We start from the raw sequence: 27,066 nt of genomic DNA on the forward strand, positions 1-27,066 counted from the left end.
CAACTGGTGCACATCCAGTGTGGATGTGGTTCCAGTAACGGCCTGTATGCTGCATCCTGTGGCCGCTGTAACTTGTATGAGTCCGTCCCCAGACTCAGTGAGAATAATTGACAGCAGTGGATTGACTGCTGCTGTCAGCGCGCGTCCCCTCGGATCCGCCGTGAATCTGCAGGCGGGCACCCGGATGTGGCGAAAATGTTTGGCGCTCCTGTCAGGGTTTGCGCTCGGAAAACATTTTATATTTCAGGTTAACGGCTCGGCTCCGGCTCGCGCGTTGCGACACCTTTGGATGTTTTTCTTCCAACGATGAGTTGGATTTAAAACGGATCTTTTCAATGTGGATTCGAGGATGCAAGAAGCAGATGAACAGTCTGAAGGTAAAAAAAAAAAAAAACCCGTGCGTGGAGCGCAGGAGGAGACTTGGAGCGCTGCGAGAGCGAGAGAGAGGGGGCGAGAGCGCTCGTTTGGTTTATTCTCTGGATGTCTGTTTATTCTCTGTGATTATATGCTCTCTGAGTCGTGTCTGGGGCCAGGCTTTTCCACCCCAACTTATTTTATCCCACCGATTGAGTATTGACATTGTAAGCGCTTGTTCTATCTGCGTGATTGTAATGACAGCAAATCCACTGGGAAACGAGTTGCTGCTAGTTCTCCGAAAAAATGATTGACTATGTTTAGTCTGATATTATGTCCAAGCGGTCGTTTTGTAACCATGTGACAGTTGATGGATAATGCCTTGGATCTGTGCGCCCTCTACAATAAACCGAGAGACGCTAAAGCAACTTTTCAAGAGTCTGCAATCCCGTTAGTTTTAAATCCGCAGTTTCACTATTTAGAAGTAGTCCAAACAAACCATGTAATGTTATTTAAAAAAGCCCCCACAGGGCAAAGTAAAGTCGAGAACAACAGCAGTCAACAGTTGTGATCCAGCAGCGTGTGACAGATGTGTAGCACTGCTGGGATTATTCTTGCTACTGCAGCCCAGAAATGTCAGAGAAGCTGCACATCATCATTAAATAACAGGTTGCATTTGTTATTCTGCACCTGTGGAGATGTTGTGTTGTGTGGTGGAATCATGAGGGTCTGCTGTCCTGCAGAGCAATCATTCAGTTTAGAAAAAGTGATTTTGTGCAGAATTATCCCAATACAATCAAAATGAGCAAATCACCTGGTAAAATATCAAATATTGGTAACTCTCTGTAAGCATTTGATATGTATATATATATATATATATATATATATATATATATATATATATATATATATATTTCCATTGGTATTCTGGCTATTCTTCCCTACAAGTTGTTCAATAGGAGCTTCATTCATCTTTTCCTCCGCCTCAAGGATGTAGAGCTGTTGTGCTTTAAGATCAATTTCTGATGATTGGCCATGGTTTTAGATTATGATCTTCTTAGTGTGAGTTTTAGTTGGATGCCATGAAATGTTGGTTAGCTGTGACACTGTGTAGTCTCTGATGTGATTCTGCTGTCGAGCTGCAGTGAACCAAAGTGACTGTGTCAAGGGCACTCGTGGTTTGCATTGATTTTAATGACTCTTTCTGTCTCTCTCATTAATGCAGGCTGCCCATTCTCTCTCTCTCTCTCTCTCTCTCTCTCTCTCTCTCTCTCTCTCTCTGTCTTCCACACTCTTTTGAACCAATCCCCTTCTTCTTCCTCTTCTTATTTCTACATCCCATCATCATTCAGCAAGTCAGCTTTCATCTTCTTTTGTACTGGTGGACAGTATACATTTCCAGCACTTATTAAAGTTTTACACTTGTTCTTATCTGCATAAATTACAAAATGAGTATCTTCAGTCCACTGCTCTTTATATTATGGTAAATTCAATGCCAGCTCTTCTCTGCTCAAAGAAATTGACTTAAAAAAAAATCAAACACAAAACCATCCTTTAACTCCCTCACTGCTGTAAAGTCAGACCCATCAGTATTTGTTTCTTTACCTTTTGTTGTAAAAAAAACAAACACCAGCTATAGTTACACACAAATATATATAATTAGAGTGTCACCTTATATTATTTCTTGTGTTATGTGATTTACAGATACTGAGGTTCATATTTTCTAGCTACTCATCACTACAAATCAGACAGTGATGAAAGGTGTCGGTGCAGATTAAAGGCTGACTGATAAATTCTGGTGGACCATACCATTGGCAGATATTTGCTTAATGCAGATATATACAGTAGTTACCAATGTATTACCTGTGTCGCAAGTATTTGTGATAATGTCAATGTCAGTTTCTCCAAGGCTGTTCATCCAACTGAGAACATTTCCCCATTTATCTATTTTTTTAAATTAATCATACTAAAAATAAAATAAAAGTAATATATAAAAATGTAAATAATTACATTAATTATAATTATATAATTTTACGTTCAGGACAAGCTTTGGTCACAATTCTTTAAAAAAACACCAACATTATAAAAAACAAATATATAGGATCCTTATTAGAAATGTATAAAAGTGTTGGTTTTAGTCTGTATGCTGGTTTTATGCAACTTTATGAAATCAGACTGATTGAACTTTCATGGCACTGACCGAATGCATTATTAAAACTATTGATAGCCTACTAAACCGATGTACGGTATACCTGAGGAGTAAATCTCATCAGCATCAGTGAGCCAACACATTCAACATGACACAACGTTAGCTGTTGCATTAGCATCATGATGTTTTTGTTTATACTCACACTCTCTCCTCCCTCTCTCTCCAGGGGCACAGTATGCCAGCAACAAAAGGACCACTTCCTCCGCTGACTCGGCTCTCTGGTCAGGAAGCCACACCCGTCTGCACCACCTCCACCACCTCCACCCCCCCGACCCCCTGCAGGCCCCGTCCAGCACCGGCAAGCCCGTTGGCTGCTCTTCTGGCCTCCTCGGGGCCAGCAGTGGCGCTCAGGACCCCGGTGGCACTCAGGACCCCGGTGGCACTAGTTCCGGTGTCAGCCCGGTCCTCGCCTGGCATGCCGCTATTAGTGCTGCTCGCCAAGCGCAGGGTGATGCTGAAAAGCCAGAGGTAACTTCACGGCCCTCAGTTTGCACCACCGGAGCAGCTCCTGTGGGCTCGCTGGCACAGAGGAAGAGGCAACAGTACGCCAAAAGCAAAAAGCAAGGAGGATCTACCAACAGCAGGCCACCCAGAGCTCTGTTCTGCCTCACCCTCAACAACCCCATCCGCAGGGCCTGCATCAGCCTGGTGGAGTGGAAGTATCCTTTAGTGCGGAGACAGACGCTCTGCTTCTGTGAAGGGATGGCACATACGTGGGTGCAGTCTGCACGGGTTATTCGTTGTCCAGATTTTTACTAAATTACTATTATAGCTTATTACAATCCCCTCTGTAAGGGATATCAGGAAAAGTACGGCAGTAATAACCAATAATATATAATATAAAATATACAATAATAACCAAAATCATTATCAATAAAACCATGGGAAATGGCTAGATATCAGCTCTTAAATTAAACTCTTATGAGCTATTTTCTTGATGTCTTTATATTTGTCTAAACAAATGTACCTTTAGTTGCACCAGGCATTAAAATGAACAAGAAATTTGAGAAAACAAGGGTGGTCTAATCATTTTTTTCCATGACTGTATGTTATCATGACTGTATAACATGTCACTCACTGACAAGGCATACCAGTCCTCACAATCAATTAAGTGAAGTGGAACAAAATCAAAGGACTAACTGGATGTTTAACAAACCTCACCCACTTCACACATACAGTCGTGAGATTAGGGAATTCTAATCAAACAAACCTAATTAAAACATACATCGATTGTAGTAATATGAATGGAACAATACTTTCAACTGCTGGAAAGTTATACATTTGTTGTATTTTGTATGAATTGCTTCGTAGTTGAGTGGCTGGATGGTTGGGGAGGTGAAAGAATGAATGTAAAACTCAGAATACACAATATTCACATGTTTTTATGTCTTTCTTTGAGATAACTGTGTTCCTTAACAGTTTCTTTCCTTCAGACCATTTGATATCTTTATACTGCTGTCTATTTTTGCCAACTGTGTGGCCTTAGCCATCTACATCCCATTCCCAGGAGACGACTCCAACTCTACCAACCAAGAACTGGTGAGTGGCAGTGGAAAAAACAGAAACAAGGCTTGGTGATGTAATGGAGGCGCTGGGGTTTGCACATCCCACGATACACACCATTACCATGTTCATACTGCTATATATTGTTGTAAAATGCACTTCACAGCAGGGTACACTGTGTGATGGTACAGATCAGCATGCTAGAGAGATTTTTAAGGGTTTGGGTAATCAGAAGTTACACATTTCCTGTGTGTGTGTGTGTGTGTGTGTGTGTGTGTGTGTGTGTGTATGGATTTTGTGTTACCAGAAAGTGTGTTGAGCTAAATTGGATTGTAAAAAGAACACTGTGATAATGTTTTGAAGCTTTGCAAGGCCTGTTATATCTCAGAGGGAAATACATTCACGTAAAAAGTAGGGGAAATAGAGAGATCTGCAAAAAATTTATTCAAAAAAGGGCCCTACAAAGACAGAAGTTTGTGCCTGATTGATTGAGTGTTGACGTTACACCATTGGTTGGTCGAGTGTGTGTTTTCCCATTGGCTTTTGCTGTTGCTTTTTAAAAATGATAAGGCACGGCAGGCTATAACTCATATATATATATATATTTATTTAAGAGCTGATATCTAGCCATTTTCCATGCTTTTCTCGATAATGGCTATATATGGAAAATGGCTATATCATCTTTGAAATTAAACTCTTATGATCTATTTTTGTTGTTATCATTATATTTGTCCAGACAAATGTACCTTTAGTTCTACCAGGCATTCATTTTTAAAAATAATTTTTTCCATGACTGTATGTGGTTGTTGTTGCTGTGCAAAGCTCGAAAGCGTAGTTGGAGAAACTTTTGGTGCTAATTTATGGTGCCAGTGTTTCCACTTTCCTTCATCATTTGCAAGGTGTTAACAAAGTTTGACGCATAATGTAATAAGAGTAGTGTTGCTACTTTGAGCAGTACTTTAGTGTGCAGTGTGGCCGAGCGAGAGAGAGTGAATGTGGCGCTGGTAGTAGTACAGTGTAGGTTTTAGCCAGCCATATACTCCGCTTCGACCTAGTCTTGGTAGTTCACTCGTGTGGAACAACACATGAAGCAGTGAGAACATTCAGAACAGGCTTGGTGTTTCATCTCATTGATGCCACAGCACTTGAATTTGTTTGCATAAGAGAGATGCTGTCATATTTTAACATACTTAACTGTCGTGGTATGGAGCCCTGCAGATAGTTTAGTTTTGTCACTGTGCCGCTAGCTGCTCGTGCCACTATTTGTCATCAGCCAGATGACACAAAGGCCAGACACAACACCTTTCGCATGATTGTGATGGGCCTGACGTGCAGGGTGGCGTCAGAGGGCTTTCCCGGCAATATTTGGATGGATGTGTCGGGTTTCATTGTTGTTGACACGCACACACACACACACACACGCACCCAGCGGGTCATCCCTCCGTGTGTCCCAGCAGCTCCCCATGGTGCGAGAGCAGCACTGAGGTGAAAAGACAGAGAGATGAAAAGCTGCTTGTTTTGGTGCCTCTATAATTACAGTGTCATCTGAAACTATTGAAAAAATAATATTACCACTGAATACAATTCAGTGTATGAATCCAGATCAGATTTAATTACATGTTACATTGAAATTATGTTCTTGTTGAAATCTACTGCAAAGCAAACAGTTGAATATTTTTTACTGAGTGACGTTGTGTTCATGGACAGAAATGGTCTAGTCAGACTCTCTTGTAGAAAACAGAATATATAAACAATATCTCCACTAACATTTGATTGACAATGCATTTGGTTGTGAATGACCAAAAGTCATATCCCGATATATTTAGGCTGAAATCGATATACGATACATATCTCGTTATTTTAATCTCAAAGTGAGAGCAAATGCTCAGTCAAAGTCAAAGCCAAATATGACATGTCACAAGTAGTTTTATTGAAACTGTTTATTTAAGTGCACATAAATACTGTATGACAACAGAGTACCTATTTTAAAATCAAACCTCCATAACTTTATGGAGGTTTATGCACATTTAAATAAAAAATATATTAAATAAAAATAGCCTATGACATAAAATAGGCCAATCTTTTTCTGAAATAAATCTATAAATCTATTTATATGAGAAAAGAATAACGAACATTACAAAATAACTAAATATGACAAACTCTAAGAAGGGCAGCATTGATATAAAAAGAAAGAAAAAAATTGAACTATATCGATATATCCCATATGGTCTAATTCCATATCACATTTAAAAATATATCGATATAAAAGATATATCGATATATCGCCCAGCTCTGACGTCCACTCCATGTCCAAAGACTAGTATTACTGAACATCCTTAACATAAAAATATGATTTAACATCAGGCCATTTATGCATCCCCACATGTAAAATATATTCATTTTTATGTCTATATCAATGTGTATAGTATTGTTAGTATTGTTGCACCTGTTTGGAACTAACCGGACAGAGTAATGGTCAACACCCATGTAGCCGTGTTTTATGAAACAGGAATATTTTGCAGGAAGTATGAGCAAGAAGGGAAAATCTCAATTGTTCTGGCTTGGACACGTTCGCACCAAGATGTTTTATCCTTAAAATCAAACCACATAAACAACCTAAATGTGACGTATTTATTGTGTTGCATATTTATACCAGTTCAAGTGAAACCAGACACAGCCAAATTAGCTTAATTAACCATAGAAAGTAAATCAGAGTTGCAATTAGATTGGAAAATCAGAATCAGAATCAGGTTTTTTTGCTAATTAGGTTTTCACTTACAAGGAATTTGCTGTGGTGCAATGGTGCAAAATAACAAAATATAAATATATATTAGGAAACAAGTACTTCAAGTCAAAACAGCAGCATAAATAGAAAATATGAAGAATAGAAGTGAGCATACAAATAATATTTAAAGAATACACAGTCGCCCACAAGGTTGAAATAAAATATATTTTTTACCTCTTTCCATGAAATGATTGTGACAATGTGATTTATTCTTGACAGATAAAGTGTATATATCTTCTTAAAACTTTATTAATCAGTCTCTTCCAAACATATCACAATGAAAATGAAACCACAATTAGCAGAGGATTGTGTCTGAAAATGAAATAATTCCAACTTTATGGGTGACTGTATATAAAGAAAATATAAACAGTAGAAACAGTATGTAAAAAATGGAGTTATTTAAATGAGGGAAGGAGCTGTATAGGTACAGGTGAATCTCAATAAATTGGAATATCATAGAAAAGTTTATTTTTGTCAGTAATGGAAATAACACATTATATAGATCCATTACACACAGAATGAAACATTTCATGTCTTAATATATATTTAATTTCTTTTCATTATAATGATTATGGCTTATATTTAATGAAGACCTAAAATTCAGTGTCTCAAAAAAATCAATATTACAAAAGACCAATTTTTAAAGGTATGTTTAATATGGAAATGCTGAAAAGTATGTCCATCTATATGCACTCAATAAACTTGGTTGGGGCTATTTGACTTGAACTACTGGAAATGGACTTTTCCATCATATTCTAATGTATTGAGATGCACCTGTATAGAGATATAGAGTTATTCATTCTCTAACAGACAATGTGGCAGTCCACTTCCTCAGTGGCTAGAAACTTTGTAACCTCAGCAAATGTATTTCTGTTCATTCAACATAGGTGCTGTGAAGAAAAAGTTGTGTTATAATGATAGGGGAAACCCTGCAGTTTTTATGGCATCATGTTAAATGTTGGTGTCAGTCTTATGTAAACACAACGAGGGATGTCATGGGTTACATGGAAGTGACCCCGATAATTCCTGCTGACCTCAATAAGTCGATATTGTAATGATTGTGGCAGGTCTTGCTTGTGCTCTAGTAATTTTGTGAGTTTATTTACTTCACTTCACTGAAAATCATGTCCCCGCACATTTCATTGCCAAAAGAGCATTTTTTGTGGTTGTCGTTTAATCCTGCAAGTGTAGCAATGTCCTCAGAAAACTTTGTCATGCAGCCATGCCAACATTAGCTTTTTCCTTTGAGGCTGGCAAGGGACCTTTTTTAGCTTCATAGGGGATTGTGTGTGTGTGTGTGTGTGTGTGTGTGTGTTTATGCATGTGCCTATGTGTGTGTTATAGTGAGAGACGGACACAGAAACGTAGCATGTTTCCTCAACAGATGGGGATTATTCACGCTGTCCAAGTCATCATTCACTGCACAATGTACAGTGTGTTTGTGTGTGTGTGTGTGTGTGTGTGTGTGTGTGTGTGTGTATACACAGTTTTTTGTATCTCTGGAAGAGTCACATGTGACACTGCTCTTTTCTGCTCTCAGGGATGAGATGTATAATAATCTGTAGTTTGTCATTAATAGATTTTTTCTAACAATTTGTCTCACTTAGTATTCCATAGATGGAGACTAACTGTCCTCATGTCATTGTGGCTGCTATTGTTAATCTACTTCATTTTCACATTGAATTGGTAGTTTACCATGTATGTACTTGTAACAAATGCAGAGTGTTGATCTTTCATATAATTCTACGTGGAGCACAGAATTTGATCTTGTATATAATGAAGTGCAGTCCATAAATGCACTTTTTGGCAGGTTTGGCAGCTACTGAAAGAATTTATTTCGGACATGAGACTTGAAAAATTGATATTTTACAAAATGCTCTCAAATTACTGTGCAAAATCCTGCTCAAGTTCTGCTCAGATTAATTTAATCATTGATGCTTAATTTGTTTATGTTACAATGTTACAGTTTAATTTAACGATTTACACCCGAGAGTTCATACACGGGCGCCCATAAAGTTGAAATAATTTTGTTTTCAGACACAATCCTCCGTTAATTGTGGTTTAATTCTCATTGTGATATGTTTGGAAGAGATTGATTAATAAAGTTTTGAATATATATACACTTTATCTGTCTATAATAAATCACATTGTCACAATCATTTCATGGAAAGAAGTAAAAAATATTTTATATTTCAACTTTATGGGCAACCGTGTACAACACAAGCAAAGATCAAGTCAGAAGACAGCACATGAATAGGTGCCATGGGGTTACATTTGAGTCCCATAGGAACTATAGGTGCTATCAGGGAGTGCAAATAGTTCATAGAAGGTTTTTAGGTTTTGTTGTTGTTGTTGTTGTTGTTTTCTTCTGTGAAGGTGTTTATGAAGGAGCTGAGTCTTTAGCAGTAGTGGATGAAGTATTTAGATCACTGCAGAATTACTCCACTACAAGTAAAAGTCCTGCATCAGTATCAAAATGTAGTTAAAGTGAAAGTACTCTTTATGCAGAATGCCCCCTCTCAGATTGTTATATATATTCTAAATATATTATTAGATTATTTGTATTGATGTATTTATGTAAGCAGCATTTTAATCTAGTAAAGATAGAGCTCATTTAAATGCTATATAAGGTTTAATAAAAAAGTCTAATCACTTTAAATTTATCATATTTTTTATGTTACATCTTGAAATAAAAAGTAACTAAAGTTGTCACCCAGTGGTCGAAAAAGTATTCAGATCCTGTACTTAAGTAAAAGTACAACTACCACTTACTTACTCCTGCATTCAAAACTTACTTAAGTTAGAGTACAAAAGTATCAGCATCAAAATGGACTTAAAGTTTCAAAAGTAAAGTACTTGTGATGGTTTAATATATAACAAATATATTGAATTATTATTATTGATGAATTTATGTACGTAGCATTTTAATTTTGTAAAGATAGAGCTAATTTTATCTACTAAATATACTTTTATGAGGTTTAGCTAAAAATAAAGTCTTATCACTTCATATTAATCATGTTTTTTTTAATGTTAAATCACCTGAACAGTACAGTACTTGAGTAATTGTACTTCGTTACATTCCACCGCTGCTGTCAGCTATACATTTATAAAAATGTACACAAAAAAACAGATGAATCAATTTCTCCTCCGTCTTCACTCATTATGATCCAAACACTCACATTTAAGTGTTCCAAATATATCTAAATGCAGTGCTTTAATGTGTTGCTGTGTGAGCTCATATGCTTGTGTGCGACTCATAAATTCACAGAACATTAACAGCAGATATTCTCCCGAGGCCGTGAGTGTGTTTCTATAATCCATTCAAGTTCTGGGGAACTCGGTCTGTCTCTCTCACCACCACAGTAGTATTTCCACAACTACGGCTTCATCCTTTTTTAGAGAGCGTGTAGGTGTTGTTTGATCGGCTCCTTCCTAGTGAAGGGTGGGAAAGAGGAAGAGAAACAGACAGCTGAGGGACACACTTACACCAGCTAAAAGTCCTCACATGATCTTACCATGAAAATGAGTAGAAAGTGGATGCCAATTTTTTTCCAATACCTCAGTTAACTGTAAATGTTCTAGCTCCATAATTTTCCTTCTGTTCACTCACTTTGCATTTTGTGTATTGATAAAAAAAATGAACTTTTAAAAATTTATTTTTGAAAGCATTCTCATTTTAGAGCATTTTTTCCACACCAGCCTTAAACTTTTTTTCTGTATATTGCTAAATTATTCTCGATTGGAGGGAATGATCATTTTTGCATCATTATTCTCATTTTCATTGAGAAATATATTAAAATGATCATAGTGTGATTTTTTAATGCATATCTGTACCAAGGAAATATTAAAACATAGTTTTGCCTTTTACAAATAATGCGACTGCTGCAATCTATAGATACTGCACTGGACTACTTCGACATTTAAGTCTCCATGTTAGATTTCCTCATTGAACCTGACCTGATGTGCAAGAAATAGCATAAAAACAATCTGAAATGTGTGGGATGATTTGTGGAAATAAATAATTTTGCAGGAATATAAAATGCTTTTGACCTCTGCACCTTTCAAGCCATTTTTCAGTTCTGCCTCTGAATTTTAAGTAAGAATTTTCATATCCATTCCTACAAAGTAGAACAAATCACTTAAGTGTTTACAGTGAAGAAATGTCCCCACTTGTCATGAGTTTGTGAGATGTGTACTATCTGGGTGTGTTTCTTTTTTAATATAAGAGATTGTGTGTGAGTGTGAGTATGCAGGAGGAGGGAGAAAGTGTGTGCGTGTGTGAGAGTTATGTGTGTAGTGGTTGAGGGATTAAGCTGGACAGTGGATTAGTCGTCAGTAAATGAGTGGAGGTTGCAGAAAGAGAGAGGGGAAAGAGAGCTGGATTGATGGGAGGATTGGTGGATGGGTGGAGAGATGTAGGGCACGAGCTTACAAGTGCAAGCATCTATCTATCTATCTATCTATCTATCTATCTATCTATCTATCTATCTATCTATCTATCTATCTATCTATCTATCTATCTATCTATCTATCTATCTATCTATCTATCTATCTATCTATCTATCTATCTATCTATCTATCTATCTATCTATCTATCTATCTATCTATAATCATTCATTTCATTACATCTATTTGTCGGGGATCATGACCAAACAACATTAATCTCGCCCCGAAAGCAGAGATGCTCTGTATCACATTTAGCTACCCTCCATCAGCTGTAATATTGAACTCCTTCAAGTTGCATGTGACTCAGCATTTATATATAAAAAAACTAAACTAAACTAACTAAAATCTTGCAGAAGGCTAAACATTTTCAACAAATTGATTTTTCTCAAAAAAAGGTGATTCAAATAGTTGTTTATCCCAGATTCCAGTTCCTGTTATGGTAATCAGAAATTGTGCTCTTACCACCACAGCTGAAAGTAAACATCACTGATTAGGTTTCCAACTAAAAGCTGAAAAAGCAGGGAAATAAATGGGGAGAAACTACAACAGAGCTCCACAAAATGCTGCAAAAATCAATAAATGAATGGATAATTTAGAAAAACAAAAAAAGAAGTCAATATTTGTGCAAATGGTATTAATGCAATCAGAATGCACCTTGGACTTTTACAAAATTGGTTTATTTTCATCCACTTTTTACCTTTTTAAAAAAAGAAGTAACAATGCAAATGCTTTCACATATTTTGAAGAAAATGTAAACATGTTTAAACTAGAGTCAGATTGATATGGGATTTTTAAAAATGATGCCAATACTGATTTTAGAGGGAAAAACTTCACAGATAACTGATATGGCGGACAATTTTCTGCAAAGGTACTCAAACTTTCTCATACAAATAACTTTATTAAATAATATAATATATATGTAATAATTATTTCACAATATTTTATATTAAACATACATTGTGTTATGTTGTCAGGCAATTTGAGAAATAATAGCTGATAAAATAAATAATAAATACAATTTAAATAAATAGCAATAAATATAAAAAACGGTACTTTCAGTATTAAATATAACAACAACAACAACAACAACAACAACAACAATAATAATAATAATGATAATACATTTTATTTATAGGCGCCTTTCTTATCACTCAAAGTCAAATAACAAAAAACAACTAATAAATAACAATAATAATTTAAATACTTAGTGAACAGAATGGGGGATGTAAAACAGAATGGGGGATGTAAAAAGTGCTTTTAGTGTCAGTCAATTGTCGACCATTTAAATTAGAGACAAACAAGAACAATTAAATAGCTAGATCCATTGTTTTCTGCATTATATATTGTGTAAAAAAATATGTAGTATCCGCACATATCGGACAACAAACACTGATGCTGATAAATATCAGCCGATTATATCTGCCAGGCTCTAAATTAAACTATGTGCCCTAATCTTGTGTTATTCCTTCTTGCTTCTGCACGAGAACTTCTCTGTAAAGATTCTTTATTTACTTCAGAGACTCAAGCCACGACTGTAACTGAAACGTGTTCAAACAAATAGAAGTGGAAGTTCATGAAACAACGTGACATATTTTGTTATTCTGCACGTGTTTCTGACACGGCTGTCCACTCGTGTTTATGCTGCTCATGAATTACACGCTAACATAGATATCAGCAGTCATCTCAAATCTTACATGCAAGAAGCAGTTTGAAATTGATCCTGAAGGCTTGCAGTTTGCTTATTTGTGACCTTTTGTTTTGTTTGTGGGTCCCACTGTTGTGTCACGCTCACTCTTCATGTCTCCATTACTCTCAAATTACCAAATCTGTCTTTCTGTCCACTTAACTGGCTCAGTCTCATCCTACGCTTTCCATCCTTGTTTTTCCTCCCTCTGTCTTCTCTCCTCTGTCTGTTTTTCTTTCCTGTATTAAATACACTACACACCTCCTTTTCTCCCCCCACCTCCTGTTCCTGTGCAGAGAGGAGCATCATTAATATCATATTAAGCCGGTTAGTGAATAGGCAGACTTATGACGGCCCCTTTGACCGCTAGCTGACTAACATACACTGCTGATCAGCTGGTAATCCCATAAGAGTCTATATGAATCTGCTGTGTGAGTGTAGGAGTAGGGGGCGGAGTGTGTGTGTACGTCTGAGTGAATGAACGGCTTAAATGCTTGAAAAATGGACATGCTCAGTCAGGTCAGTGAAAAGTGACCCGGACGAAAATGATCATGACGTAAAGTCTGGAGAGAACAGTAACAAATTAGAGGATAAATCACGTTGAAAAGATATTAATCTGGGCAACTATGAAGGCAAGATGTTGCATGTCAACAATAATTCTCTTTTTAACTACTTACGTCCAGCTAATAAGCAGGGAAGAACTTAATAGAAATGCTGTCGCAAAATGTTTTCATCTAAAAATAATGGCTTACTAACAGAAAGCAATAATCACAAATATATGCTCCATTAAAATATAATTTCCTTATCATCACCATAAAGTAGGCCTATCTATTCTTAGCCTGGAAACATAATGTCTCTCTGTGTATTTTGGTTGGTCTCAAGCAGGCCAATTCCTGCCCCTTTAGGAAATATGGCTTCAAGAAGCTGACAACAAGGACAACAGTACTTTTCCCAATGGGATGCTAGACATCATGAATATCCAAATAAATAGCACTAAAAGGACCTCAGTTAAAATCCAGAATAAAGTCTCATGAGTTTGAACAGAGTGGCCACTGAGCATGAGGTATAATGTCTGACCCACCTAAAGACCGAAGGTTAGGGGTTTTTTTAAGATTAAAAAATGAACCGTTAAAAGGGGGCATCACTCCAAACCCCCATCTTTCCACTGTCAATGAAACGGCCTTCAGTTCGACTACATAGTGGCAGTAACAACGGCATCAGTAATAGAGGTTTACACTCACCGGCCATTTTACTATTTAAACCTTTTCAACTGCTTGTTAATGCAAACATCTAATCAGCCACATGGCAGCAACTCAATGCATTTATTCATGTAGACATGAAGACGAGCTGCTTAAGTTCAAAGCGAGCATCAGAATGAGGAAGAAAGGTGATTTAAGTGACTTTGAACGTGGCATGGTTGTTGGTCTGAGTTTTTCACAAACTGCTGATCTACTGGGATTTTCATGCACAACCACACCTTGTTGATGCCAGGGGTCAGAATGGCTGGACTGGTTTGAGATGGTAGAAAGGCAACAGTAACTCAATTTAAAACTCGTTACAACCAAGGGCTGCAGAAGAGCATCTCTGAACACACAACACGTCCAACCTTGAAGCAGATGAGCTACAGCAGCAGAAGACCACACTGCCACGTTATTAGGTACACCTTGCTAGCTAATTAAGTGGATGGTGAGTGTATAAGCTGAATTCTATACAATGTTGGTAGAGTAAACCTGATCAGTGCAGAGTGTGTGTACCATTAGCCATGTCAGCGCTTAAAAAAACTGAGACACGTGCTCTTGGCAAACTCTCCCTGCTAAATGGCATCTATATTTACATTTTAAATATTTATGGTGACTTTTGTCCTGGATTATGTGTATTTATAAATCACAATATGTTGATGAAAGTTCAGTAAAAGGACTTCTAGTTTGATTTGACATACATATTTATTCTACTATCTAGTCAAAGTTGGTGGTAACAGAAAAGATGGCACCATAATTAATGTAATAATATCTCTGTAATGGTGCGATATTAACAAAAATTATATACATTTTTTTAAAATTTGATTTGAAAAAATCTTTAACATTTTTTTTTTTTAATAAAATGTACATTCATTCTGTAAGTGAGGTTTTTGTTATAGTAAAAAATGGACAAACCAAGTTTTTACTAGAACACAATTCTATGATTTTCAAAATAAAATACATGTTCTGAGGTATTTTAGATCTCACACACTTTTTAAAAAAAAGATCTTTAAATCACAAAGAATAATATGATCATTTTGTTTAAATGGAAAGAAGAATGTGACTCATGACTTGGCTCTGTGAGAGCACCTGCTGTATGTATAAAACCTGGCATGAAGTGAAGGGAGCAGCTGTGATAGTCAGTGAGAAAATCTATTGTATGTGCTATGGTGCAGGAGTGGTTTGAGGCTATTTTAATGCATAGAACAAACAATGAAAAGATGAAGAATGAAAAGGCAAGGAGAGGCAAATTCATACCCAAAAGCAACCTGAAGTGCTTCACAGTTAACACTGGTAAGAACGAGAAACAAGTGATGAAAAATGATAAAAGTAAGCAAGCAAGAACAATAATAATCCAGAATTATCCAAACCAAAAAGACTTAGGTTATGATCAGATGTATTCATATTCGATGCTTAGTCAACCTGGCTGTGAATGCATTGTGTTCATTTGTGGAGTCCATTTTAACTGCACGTGGGTGATCCTTGACATGAACAGCATGAGTCAGAGATCAGAGGGTAAATCACCTTGTGGCTAATGCAGGATTGCATTAAGGAGGTGAAAGCATGGTAACAAGTCACATAATTTTCTGATTAAAACCATCTGCAGCAGGTGTGTTTCAGTTTGAGTCGTGACACAGAGTCAAAGCACACAGCAGAAAACATTCAGCCTTCACCTCCAATTTAATTCCTTTTAAATGTAAAACCAATTGTCATAAATCTGCCTGCAAAAATGTAATTTCCATGGTAATTCTTTCAGCCCAAATTTAGCTCCAGTTTGTGGAGTGATTTTGAACGACTTTCAGAGTCTCTGAGTGTTTAAGGTCTTAGTGATTTGTCTCAATTTTTAAGAAGAGAAGGTCATTGGTATAATAAACGTGGATGGTTGTCAACCAGAGTACGTTTTTTTCTCTTAAGTTCCAGGTTTTAGCATTGAGGGGGTTAATTTTGCAGGACAAAAAAAGAAAAAGTGCAACAGCTTTTTTTATTACAGGCTCTGATTCATGACATTGGAGAGAATTATAAGGCTGTCCTTGACAAAAGAAATTCTTAGTGAACTAACACTCTTACAATTTATTTGACAAGAGCAAAGACTGGAGCCACACAACTCATTTTAAAGTCGGACCGCATTTCCGCCTTGTGTTCAAATGAACTTCTAATATGTCAGAAATGTTGGACACACATTGTCACGTTCTCACACAGTTAAAGCAGAGCCATCCTTGTTAGTTTGTTGGTGCTGCTAACTTGTGTGTGAGTGAGAGAAAATAAGAGAGGGAATCACAATTTGGACTGACTCGTTTTTGTGCGAAACATATAGATAAAGGATCCAGTACTGCAGAGATCTCATCTTCTTAACAAACAAACTTTATATATTAAGAATTGTCAATAGCCAGAACAGACCACAGGGGCTGACGTGTTGTCAATTTATTACAGTGAAACTCACTTTTACTTTACAATGTATTTACTCGTACAGAAGAAGTTGGAGTAAAACAACATTTCTAAAATTGTAGAGTGTACGTCTTGTTTATTAGATTAAATGATTTAATCAGCGGGTCTCTAAAACTGAGTTTCTCCGCAAAGAATCATGCAATAGCATCACTTCAATCTTGTTAACCAGAGATGTAAACTCATAAGTTTCTTGCAAATAAGTCATTCAGAAAGAATAATGCATAAAAACATGACTTATTGACCAAAGAAACCTCGTCGACAAGACCAAAACAACTGATTAGTTGGGGCAGCCCCAGCATTTTCATTTAAAAATATTAATAATGGAGAGATTTTTTTATTTGTACCATCTGGGACATCTCTACAGCACCACAATACTTGATTTAGAATTCAGTTTTCAGACACATATTTTACCTTTAACAAAACTGCGCCTCCTGCAATTTGGATAATGCACTCGTCCATATCGTGATTTTGATACAATTCTGATTTATTGTTCAGCCTTAATGAATAGGAATATGTTTTTTCAGACATGCAGCTTATGTTTATGGTGTTAGCATCTTAAAAGGGAGGACAATCCGAACAAATACATTAAGAGAGCAGAGCACCAGGCAATGTGTTGTCACATGATGATTCACGTCTCCTCACTGTGAGTCAGAAACATGTCGGACTTGGTTGTATAACAGCAATCATAAGACCTGAATGCTTTAAGGTGGGCAAGGTAATCCAAAACAACAGAACAGGAGTGATTTCATTCAGTAGTGAATGTGTGTTTGTGAGTGTGTGTGTGTGTATACTTGTACTTCCTACATAGTGAGGACCTGAATATGTTTATAACCAGAGTGGGGACATTTTTGGAAAGTGAGAACATTTCGACTGGTCCTCACTTCAAAGACTTAATTTTAAGGGTTAATGTTAAAAAAAAAACCGTTTAGGTTAGTGTTAGAGTAATAATAATAATAATAATAATAACAACAACAATATTAATAATAACTTTATTTATATAGCACCTTTTAAAAACAGCAGCTTAAGAAGTGCTTCGACAGAGAGCAGTTAATCACAAGGAGAATGATGCCACAAGGCTAAAAACAATTTTTATATTAAAAGAAAAAAAAGAAAAGAAAATGTAAAAGGAGTAAAAAAGTAAAAAGTCAAGAAGTAAAAAGGAGTGGTAAAATAGAAAGCAGTCTATAAAAGTGGGTTTTAAGAAATGACTTAATGATTTATGTCAATGAAGTGTCCTCACAAAGATAGAAGTATAAGGATGTGTGCATGTGTGTGTGTTATATTGTGTATGTTGTTATTCAGTCAAGCAGACAGTCAAAGCATGCACTGCTGGTGACCTCTGCCCAAACTGCGGTGTGTGTTTTTGTGCTTGTCTACATGTTGATTGATCTGCAAACACTCTTGAGTTTAAGGTTATACGCATGCGTTACAATCATGCATGACGTGTGTTTTTTCGATTGCGTGTGCGTGTGATTCTGGGAACAGAATGACAGGTTGCGTCATTTTTCTCTCAGTCAGGGATTAAAGGTTTAAAGAGAGGGAAGGAAATGAGAGTCACACTAAGCAGCACACACGCACGTGAGTGTGTGTGTATGGGCGTGTCTTCTTCTTTGCATGTTTGTATGTTGTGAAGAGATACACAGTCAGGATTCAGAGGTTGTGTTTTGTGTTTCATCATGTCATAAGATTATATCAACGTAATGCATTTAACAGAATTCTGTTGACAGTGATGTTAAAGAACAGATTGATTACATTTGACATCTTGTTATCCATGTTGGCAGTGGTTGTTGGGAAATTGGCCATTCAAGCATACAGAGTACGTTAACCTTTGGTATTTTAAATATATCTTGGGGCTAATACTTTTACTTAAGTAAGAGTATAAGAACAGGACTTTTACCTACAGTCATGACTAACCACCCATGTTTTCTTCAATGTCTTGTTCATTTTAATGCCTGGTACAACTAAAGGTACATTTGTTTGGATAAATATAATGATAACAACAAAAAATAGTTGTAAGAGTTTAATTTAAGATCTGATATCTAGCCATTTTCTATGGTTTTCTTGATAATGATTTTGGTTATCATCAAGAAAATCATGGAAAATGGCGAGATATCAGCTCTTAAATTAACTCATTTGAGGTATTTCTGTTGTTACAATTATATTTGTCCGAAAAAACGTACCTTCAGTTGTACCAGGCATTAAAATGAACAAGAAATTGAAGGCAAAAAATGGCCTTATAATTTTTTCCATGACTTTATAACACGACTGCATATTGTAGATTTTTTGTCATATTTGTAAATGTATTGGGTGTCAGCTGCTGTCACTTTAAACATCTAAAAAGAGGGAGAAAGAGGCGGTGAGGGTGGGATCAATTGATTCTATTGGTGATCAGCTATGGCTGCGTGTGGCTGGTTGTTGTTGACCTAGTAAGTTGTCAGCCTTTAGTGCACTGCTTTTATACAAACATACACATTCAAACACACTATATATGCAAAGAACACACATTCACTTCACTTCACCACTGTTAGCATGTCTCCTGTATATGTATTTATATATATGTATACACTGTATGTGCGTGTGTGTGGGTGGGTGAAAGGAAAGGTGTAGGTGTCTTTATGCAAGTTTGCAGTATGTGAGGTGAAGCCCTCTCATTAACAGCCAGCCAGGCAGTGTTTGTGTATGTGTATGTGTATGTGTGTGTGTGTGTGTGTGAGTGTGTCTCCTTGTACATCAGACACAGTGAGGACCAGAGTAAGTTTTTAACCAACAGAGTGAGGACATTTTTGGGACATGAGGACATTTTCTTCACTTCTAAAGACTTGCTTTTAAGGTTAAGGTTACAATTATACTTGGTTTAGGGTTAGGCATTTAGTTGTGATGGTTAAGGTTAGGGTACATACAGAGGTCATCCCTATGAAATACAAAACTCATACAATGAACAGATGTCTTGCTTTTCCCTGACACTTACATTCACTGTTAAAATTATTATTCAAGACAAGTATTACGCTCCTGTCAAATGTAGGTTGTTGTTGTGGTCCATTACCTTTTGGGTCACATTGTCACTCCCAACCAGTCAAATGTGGCCACTTCTTCACACTCAGGGTACTCCTTTAGTGTCATTGTTGGATGTGGAGGCTAGTCTGATGTGAGTCTCATGTGGTTAACGTTGTTAAAGTATTGGGACAAAAAGAAAAAAGAAAAATATGAGTTAAAAAGACACACCTCATGATCAAGTTTTTATATGTGATCAGTTGGGAGAAGAACAGGTTGGTTTGGATCAGTTGGTGTTGATATGCAGGTTAATAATATGGTGTGTGGTATAAATGATACTCATAGTTTTCCTTCAGCTCAAGTAGATGCTTGTTGTCCTTGTTCAGATTTTTTATTAACATTGGAACATTTTTACAGATTAGATTCCAATGCCAAAATTTACGCAAACAGCACCCAACATGTGTGAACTATATTATAAGTGTTATAGTATTGGTTAGAAGTACAAAAGACATAACAATATAATAAAGTACATAATGTAAAGTAGATAATAGAAATACAATTGAATACTGTGACATGGTATATAATAAACTACTTTCACAATTGAATTTCTGGTGTAGGATTACACAACATATGAGAGAGCCTTTTACCCAGTATGAAAAAGTCAGAGTGATTAACAAAAAAAAGTTTTTAATGAAGTCCTCACATTGTTTTTCATCCAGATGTCCGCCAAATGGCTTTTAGTGTTATACTTGTACCCGTAAAGTGTAGACCAACAGGCTGTGTTGTCTATACTGTGATCAGATAACAAGTGATCACACTGCCCACACACTAGTAATACTAATAGAAGTCCTAAAATTAGTTCATTAAAATTTGACTGAATTAAAGGGACTGTACGGGATATGAGTGCTTCATCCTGATGGGACTGTATATGCACAAAGACTTCTTTTGTCATTACTTGATTATATTTTAATAAATGTGTCTGTAGGAGACTTTTGATCAATGGCCCAATGCTCACGTCTTGATTTGCCAGATTGGCAGAAGCCTTCGTCGTTAAAGGAGGGATGGCAGGATGGATGTATGGATGGAGAGAGAGAAAGGATGGAGAGTGGGTGGGAGAGTGTGAAAAGGACCATTGTTAATGTCCTTAAAGCTTCATTTACCCTGTTGGTTTACAACAGTTAAAGCTCACTGACTTTTCAGGTCTCTCTCTGTGTGTGTGTGTGTGTGTGTGTGTGTGTGTCTGTTTACTGTGCTACCACACCATGATGAGCAGGAAGGAGCAGGAAGGAAGGATCATGCGTCAATCTTGTGTAAATGTACTTGGTAGCTTTCTGTGTTGTTAACAAAGGGACTGCAGTATGTTCAAGGCTGTCATATATTGTGTGTGTGTGTGTGTGTGTGTGTGTGTGAACTGTCTAATAAAAAAAAAATAACCCCATAACAAAACAAAAGCTATGTGTATTTAGACAAGAGAGGAATCTGTTGCTAATCAAGTAAAAATACCAAACCTTATCTTGTTACAGCTTCTGAGATACAGTCATGGAAAAAATATTAGACCTTCTTTTTATTCAGTATATTGTTCATTTTTATGTCTGGTACAACTAAAGATACATTTCTTTGGACAAATATAATGATAACAACAAAAATAGCTTAAAAGAGTTTAATTTAATTTAATCTAGCCATTTTCAATGCTTTTCTTGGTAATAACCAAAATCATTATGAAGAAAAATGTACCTTTAGTTGTACCAGGCATTTAAATGAACAATAAACTGAAGAAAACAAGGGGTGCATGTAAATGTGCTGCTTGTCTTCATTTTAAATCACAGTTTTTGAATGATGCTGGATTGGATTGTAAAGGGTGTGTGTGTGTGTGTGTGTGTGTGTGTGTGTGTGTGTTTATCAGCAACAATGTGTCTTTTTCATGTCGTTGGTAGCAGCACATTAAACTGATTGAATTCATGATATTTGATGAATATTGATAATTTTGTTTGTAAAAAATAATGCCGTAAAATTACAGGTCAAAATGAGAAGCTGTTTGATTTCTCTGCTAAAACATTTCTGCTAGATTTTCCAACTGTTGAAACCAAATCTGCAATATGAGTGCATCAAATGAGGCTTTTTTAAAAACCTGTGATGGGTGTTTGTTATTTGACATTTTATAGCAGAATTTTAATCAATCTATTTTAAAAGTTAATTTCAGTGTGATTGAATAGCTGGACCCAGGAACTGTCTCACCTGAGTGTAACGCAGCCATTTACTGTTTAGAATTAAACCTGTGATTTTCCTGCTATGACTGTCTGCTGTGAAAAAGGTCTTTTGGTTAGTCAAAAAACCCCTGTATCATTAAATCTTACCACAGTAAGCTGTGACTTCTAGCAAAAGCTGAGTCACTGTTAGTTAAGCTAAACTTGGTTATTACAACACCAAATATACTTCTGTGGATGTAACATCATAATAGCATCTAAAAGTCACATAATAACGCAAACAAACTAACTGAGTGAGGTGGCAGTAACATTAAACCAGCCACTCCCGTGTTCTGTGAGGTAAAATTGCTGGTTTTGCCAACGGAGTCTGGTGGAAGAGAATGTAGAATAGGGCTGCAGTTCCCCGTCAAAGGGCTGTCTGACGGCAAGGTAAAGAGGTGAAGGAAAGGTAAAGGTATTGATGTTGTAGTTGGTTCTTTTTTAGGTGGCTAAAATAAGTTTTGCTGTGGCGCCTGTCTTAAGCAGTTTATTGATCTGCTCAAAGCCACCAAAGACTCCTTTGATAAGAAACTTAATTTTTCCTTGCAGAAGGACTTGGTCCACTAAAATAATAGGTGTTTTTCCACTGAGTACTTTTTGGAAAGCGGCCGAGTGTTTTGGCTACGCCCACTAGTTAGTTCCCCTCTGCCTCTGCTCCCATACATGTAGTTTTGTAGCGGCTCATCAACGGAGTTCAAATGTGACGTAAGTAGTTCTGCGACACTCACGTGATTATTTAGCGACAATTTTGAACGTGACATCAGTGACACGACGCTGACAACCAGTCGACATGGAAGTAGAGGAGATGGTTACTGTGTTACTGTTTGTCGTGTTTGTACACCTGGTCTTGGAGACCGTGCACCAGTCAAGGATGCGAGCTATTGATGAGGAGATTAAAAAAAACAAAATCGCTGTTTATGTTGTGGTTGTGTCGAGTTCTACTCACGTCATATCCCGCTTCAACCGTATCCTACCAGCTTGACGAGTTAGTAGCGGCACAGAAAAGTACCTACCCGAGGCAGGTACTTTCTGAGCCACTATCCGGGGAGTCACAGCGGATCTTGGGTGGATCCTCTCTCCAAAGACACACCCACAGTGGCTCACTAGAGGGAAAGTACCTAATGGGGACACGCCTAATGTGTTTCCTCAGCAGTACATTGCTTAGCTCCTGTGCCGGTACGATGGACGGCAGCTGTACCGACCATCAGCAACACAAACTGGCTATGGATAAGTATATATATACTTTATGTAGTCCTGCATTATCCAGAACGCTACGTCAGGTCACACGGGAAGAAGAAGTTTGTAGAAAGGCCTGGGAAAGTGTCTGGATTTGAATACATAGGTAACATAATTAGGAAGCTACAAAGTGATATAAAAACCTGAACATTTTTTGTAATTTCCAGCAGCATACATTTATTTTAACATTGGTGTACCTCGCCCGGCACGGGTAAACTGGGGCCCCCTCCTGGAGCCATACCCGGGAGGGGAGCATGCAGGCGAGGGTCTGGTGGCCGGGCTTTTGTCCATGGGCCCAGCCGGGCTCAGCCCGAAAAAGCCACATGGATCCTCCAACCTGTGGGCTCACCCCCCGCAGAGTAGGGCATAGGGGTCGGGTGCAGTGTGAGCCGGGCAGCAGGGGAAGGCGGGTACCTGGGCGTGCTGCCCCCTGGCTTCAGCGGCTGGCTCTGGGGACATGGAACATCACCTCGCTGGCGGGGAAGGAGCCTGAGCTTGTGCGGGAGGTGGATTGTTACCAGCTAGAAATAGTTGGGCTCACCTTCAGGCATAGCGTGGGCTCTAGAACCAAACTCCTGGAGAGAGGCTGGACTCTCTCCTTCTCCGGAGTTGCCCAGGGTAGGGTTGCCTCTGACTGTTGTCTGTGCTTATGCACCGAACAGCAGCTTGGAGTACCCGGCCTTCTTGGAGTCTCTGGGTGGTGTCCTGGAAGGGGTATTGCCTGGGGACTCTATAGTTCTTCTGGGAGACTTCAACGCTCACGTGGGTAACGATGATGGTACCTGGAGGGGGGTGATTGGGAGGAACGGCCTGCCTGATCTAAACCTGAGTAGTGTTTTGTTATTCTACTTATGTGCTACTCACGGTTTGTCCATAACAAACACCATGTTCGAACATAGAGTTGCTCATAAGTGTACCTGGTACCAGAGCACTCTAGGCCAAAGATTGATGATCGATTTTATTATCGTATCATCAGATCTGCGGCTGCATGTTCTGGACACTCGCTTGAAGAGAGGAGCAGAGCTGTCAGCTGATCACCACCTGGTGGTGAGTTGGATCAGGTGGTGGGGGAGGCTGCTGGACAGACCTGGCAAACCCAAACGTGTAGTGAGGGTGAACTGGGAACGTCTAGCAGAGGCCCCTGTCTGCAGGGTCTTCAACTCACACCTCCGGAAGAATTTCTCCAGCATCCCGAGTGAGGCTGAGGACATGGAGTCCGAATGGGCCACGTTAAAAGCCTCAATTGCATCTCTGCTTTTTGCAGATGATGTGGTTCTTTTGGCTTCATCAGACCGAGACCTCCAGCACTCACTGGGGCGGTTTGCAGCTGAGTGCGAAGCGATTGGGATGAGAGTCAGCACTTCCAAGTCTGAGGCCATGGTTCTCTGCCGGAAAATGGTGGACTGCCCCCTCTGGGTCTGGAGAGAGGCACTGCCTTAAGCGAAGGAGTTCAAGTATCTCTGGGTCTTGTTCACGAGTGACGGTAGAACGGAGCGTGAGATGGACAGGCGGTTTGGTGCAGCGTCAGCAGTTATGTGGGCGTTGTACCGGACCGTCGTGGTGAAGAAGGAGCTGAACCGGAAGGCTGCTCCTTTGCGTCGAAAGGAGTCAGCTGAGGTGGTTTGGGCATCTGGTAAGGATGCCTCCCGGGCGCCTCCCGTTGGAGGTGTTCCGGGCACGTCCAACTGGTAGGAGGCCCCGGGGAAGACCCAGAACACGGTGGAGGGATTATATCTCTCTCCTGGCCTGGGAACGCCTCGGGGTCCCCCAGGAGGAGCTGGACGTTGTGGCTGGGGAGAGGGACGTCTGGAATGCCCTGCTTAGCCTGCTGCCCCCGCGACCCAGTTAAGCGGAGGAAAATAGATGGATGGATGGATGGATGGATACATTTTTTTTGGAGCCACTATCTGTGTGTGTGAGAGACAGCGTTAAAGTAGCCTCAGGACATCTGCGATCATACAGCTTTATTAGCAGTCCCATCATTGTGAGTCATTTCCTTCCTCCTCTGAGCTGTCACTCCTCTTCATCATTATCATGTGTTAAATATAGACTCTGCATTATAACTACAGCAAACATGCTCAGAAATACACGCTCTGCTAAATTCAAACTCTCAATGAAACATTTGATTCAGTAAGTGGGACCAAAATGCTTATCAGAAGATGTTTCTCTGACTTTTTTTCATGTGACACCACCCTGGAGGGGCAAAATGATTTCATGTTTAATGAACAATATACTATGAATTGTGACTCGCACACACACAAGACCTGTGTGGGCATGTCTGAGCGTTATGCAAGTGTTTGTGTATTTTAAATGGAGCTCTGGGGCTTTACAGGTTTTTAGGCCGTTGGGTGACAGATGCCCAGATGTCAGGAGGCCTGTTGGACAGACTGCTTAGCACCCAAAGGCCCAGGGACCACAGTCACTGCTGGGAATGTGGGACACAAACACATAAACACACACATGCTCACTCTCTTTCTCTTATACTCTCTGTCTCACACAGTCACATACACACACTATAATTTTAAAGCTTTTGGATTCCAAAACCACGTTTTGTTGAGACATTAGCCACAGAGCACACTTTATGAATGCAGTGTTAAGCCTTGTACTTCAGAAAAAACACGGTGTTCTGCTGGATCTGACCCAAATCGCTGTCTGCTGAGTAGCAGCTTGTTGGATTGAAATGAATTTCAACGAAAAAGGTGGGACGCAAAGAGCAAAGAATATTTGTTTGATAAGACAATACTTAATTGATTCCCAGAGGGGAATTTAATAATAAGAGCTATATACAAATCAAAAAAAGTTGGGATGATGTGTGAAACGTAAATAACAACAGAATGCATCAAATACAGAATATGAAAAAAAAATTGAAAAAATGTCATAAAAGCATTAGAACAGCGTCCCAGCTTTTTTGGAACCAGTGTTGCACGAATAAATAAGATCATAAGTATAAATATGATATAGTAGAGGTGGGGGGGAAATCGATACAGTATAATATCGCAACATTTTGCGTGGAAATATTGTATTGATTAATGGCCGCCATGTATCGTAATTAAGCGTTTATTTAGTGTCAGTATTTTTGCTGTTTTTGTTTTTTCCAGAATCGGTAGTGGGCTCACTTTTAGGAATGTACTGGAAATACTGGTATCATATATAAAACTATAAGATCTAAGGAGTCTATAGGCACCAGGTGCGTCAGGATATTGTGTCGAGAAGTTGTTGAAATAACGCTGCAAAGTTGGGCTTTTTTTTATGTTTCATTCAAAAAAATTCAGAGCAGTAAAGCTTAAAGTTGAAGAAAGTTCAAGCAAGTTGAAGCACTGAAATTCTGCAGTTATTGTCGTCCATACAGTTAAGTTCAGTTTGACTGAATACTTTGTTGGTCAATCTGTGGGTTTGACTCTCATTGTGGAGAATTAAAAAGACTGAAGTGAGATGAATGGACTGAGAAATGTCTCTTATTTGACAAAACAGATTGTGATAGTGTGTACCTGTAAACAGTGTGCACTGAGAAAAATAAACAGTGATTAAGCATTGATACTATGGGTTGTCTATATAATAAAGCAATAAAGCAACATAGAAATATAAATTAGTATATGATGTGGTAAGACAATATGACATATTAACAAGTATTGTAGCATATGGTACAATAGTATAGTATGAGTTATCGGGTATAAGGTGCAGTGTAATAGTAAAATACACACCATATAAAGTTGGAATAATTTTGTTTTCAGACACAATCCTGTTAACTGTGGTTTCATTTTCATTGTGATATGTTTGGAAGAGATTGATTGATTAATAAGGTTTTGATAAGATATACACTTTATCTGTCAATAATCACATTGTCACAATCATTTCATGGAAGAGGTAAAAAACATTTTATTCCAACTTTATGAGCGAGCGTGTAATAGCAATAGTCATAATATAAAAAAAGT

The 27,066-nt window shown here is 38.1% G+C and overlaps 1 protein-coding gene across 1 annotated transcript in view; it reads left to right on the forward strand.

Annotated features, from left to right (window-relative positions):
• cacna1db (calcium channel, voltage-dependent, L type, alpha 1D subunit, b) overlaps positions 1-27,066 on the forward strand; it is a 120,445-nt gene continuing 93,379 nt past the window's right edge. Inside the window, exons 1-3 of the mRNA XM_059333992.1 lie at positions 1-377; positions 2,730-3,222; positions 3,997-4,102. Coding sequence (XP_059189975.1) covers positions 350-377; positions 2,730-3,222; positions 3,997-4,102 — 627 coding nt within the window. The 5' untranslated portion in view covers positions 1-349. The remainder of the gene's footprint in view (positions 378-2,729; positions 3,223-3,996; positions 4,103-27,066) is intronic.

This window comes from Centropristis striata, chromosome 5 (genome assembly GCF_030273125.1).
Source record: "Centropristis striata isolate RG_2023a ecotype Rhode Island chromosome 5, C.striata_1.0, whole genome shotgun sequence".
Taxonomy (NCBI): Eukaryota; Metazoa; Chordata; class Actinopteri; order Perciformes; family Serranidae; genus Centropristis; species Centropristis striata.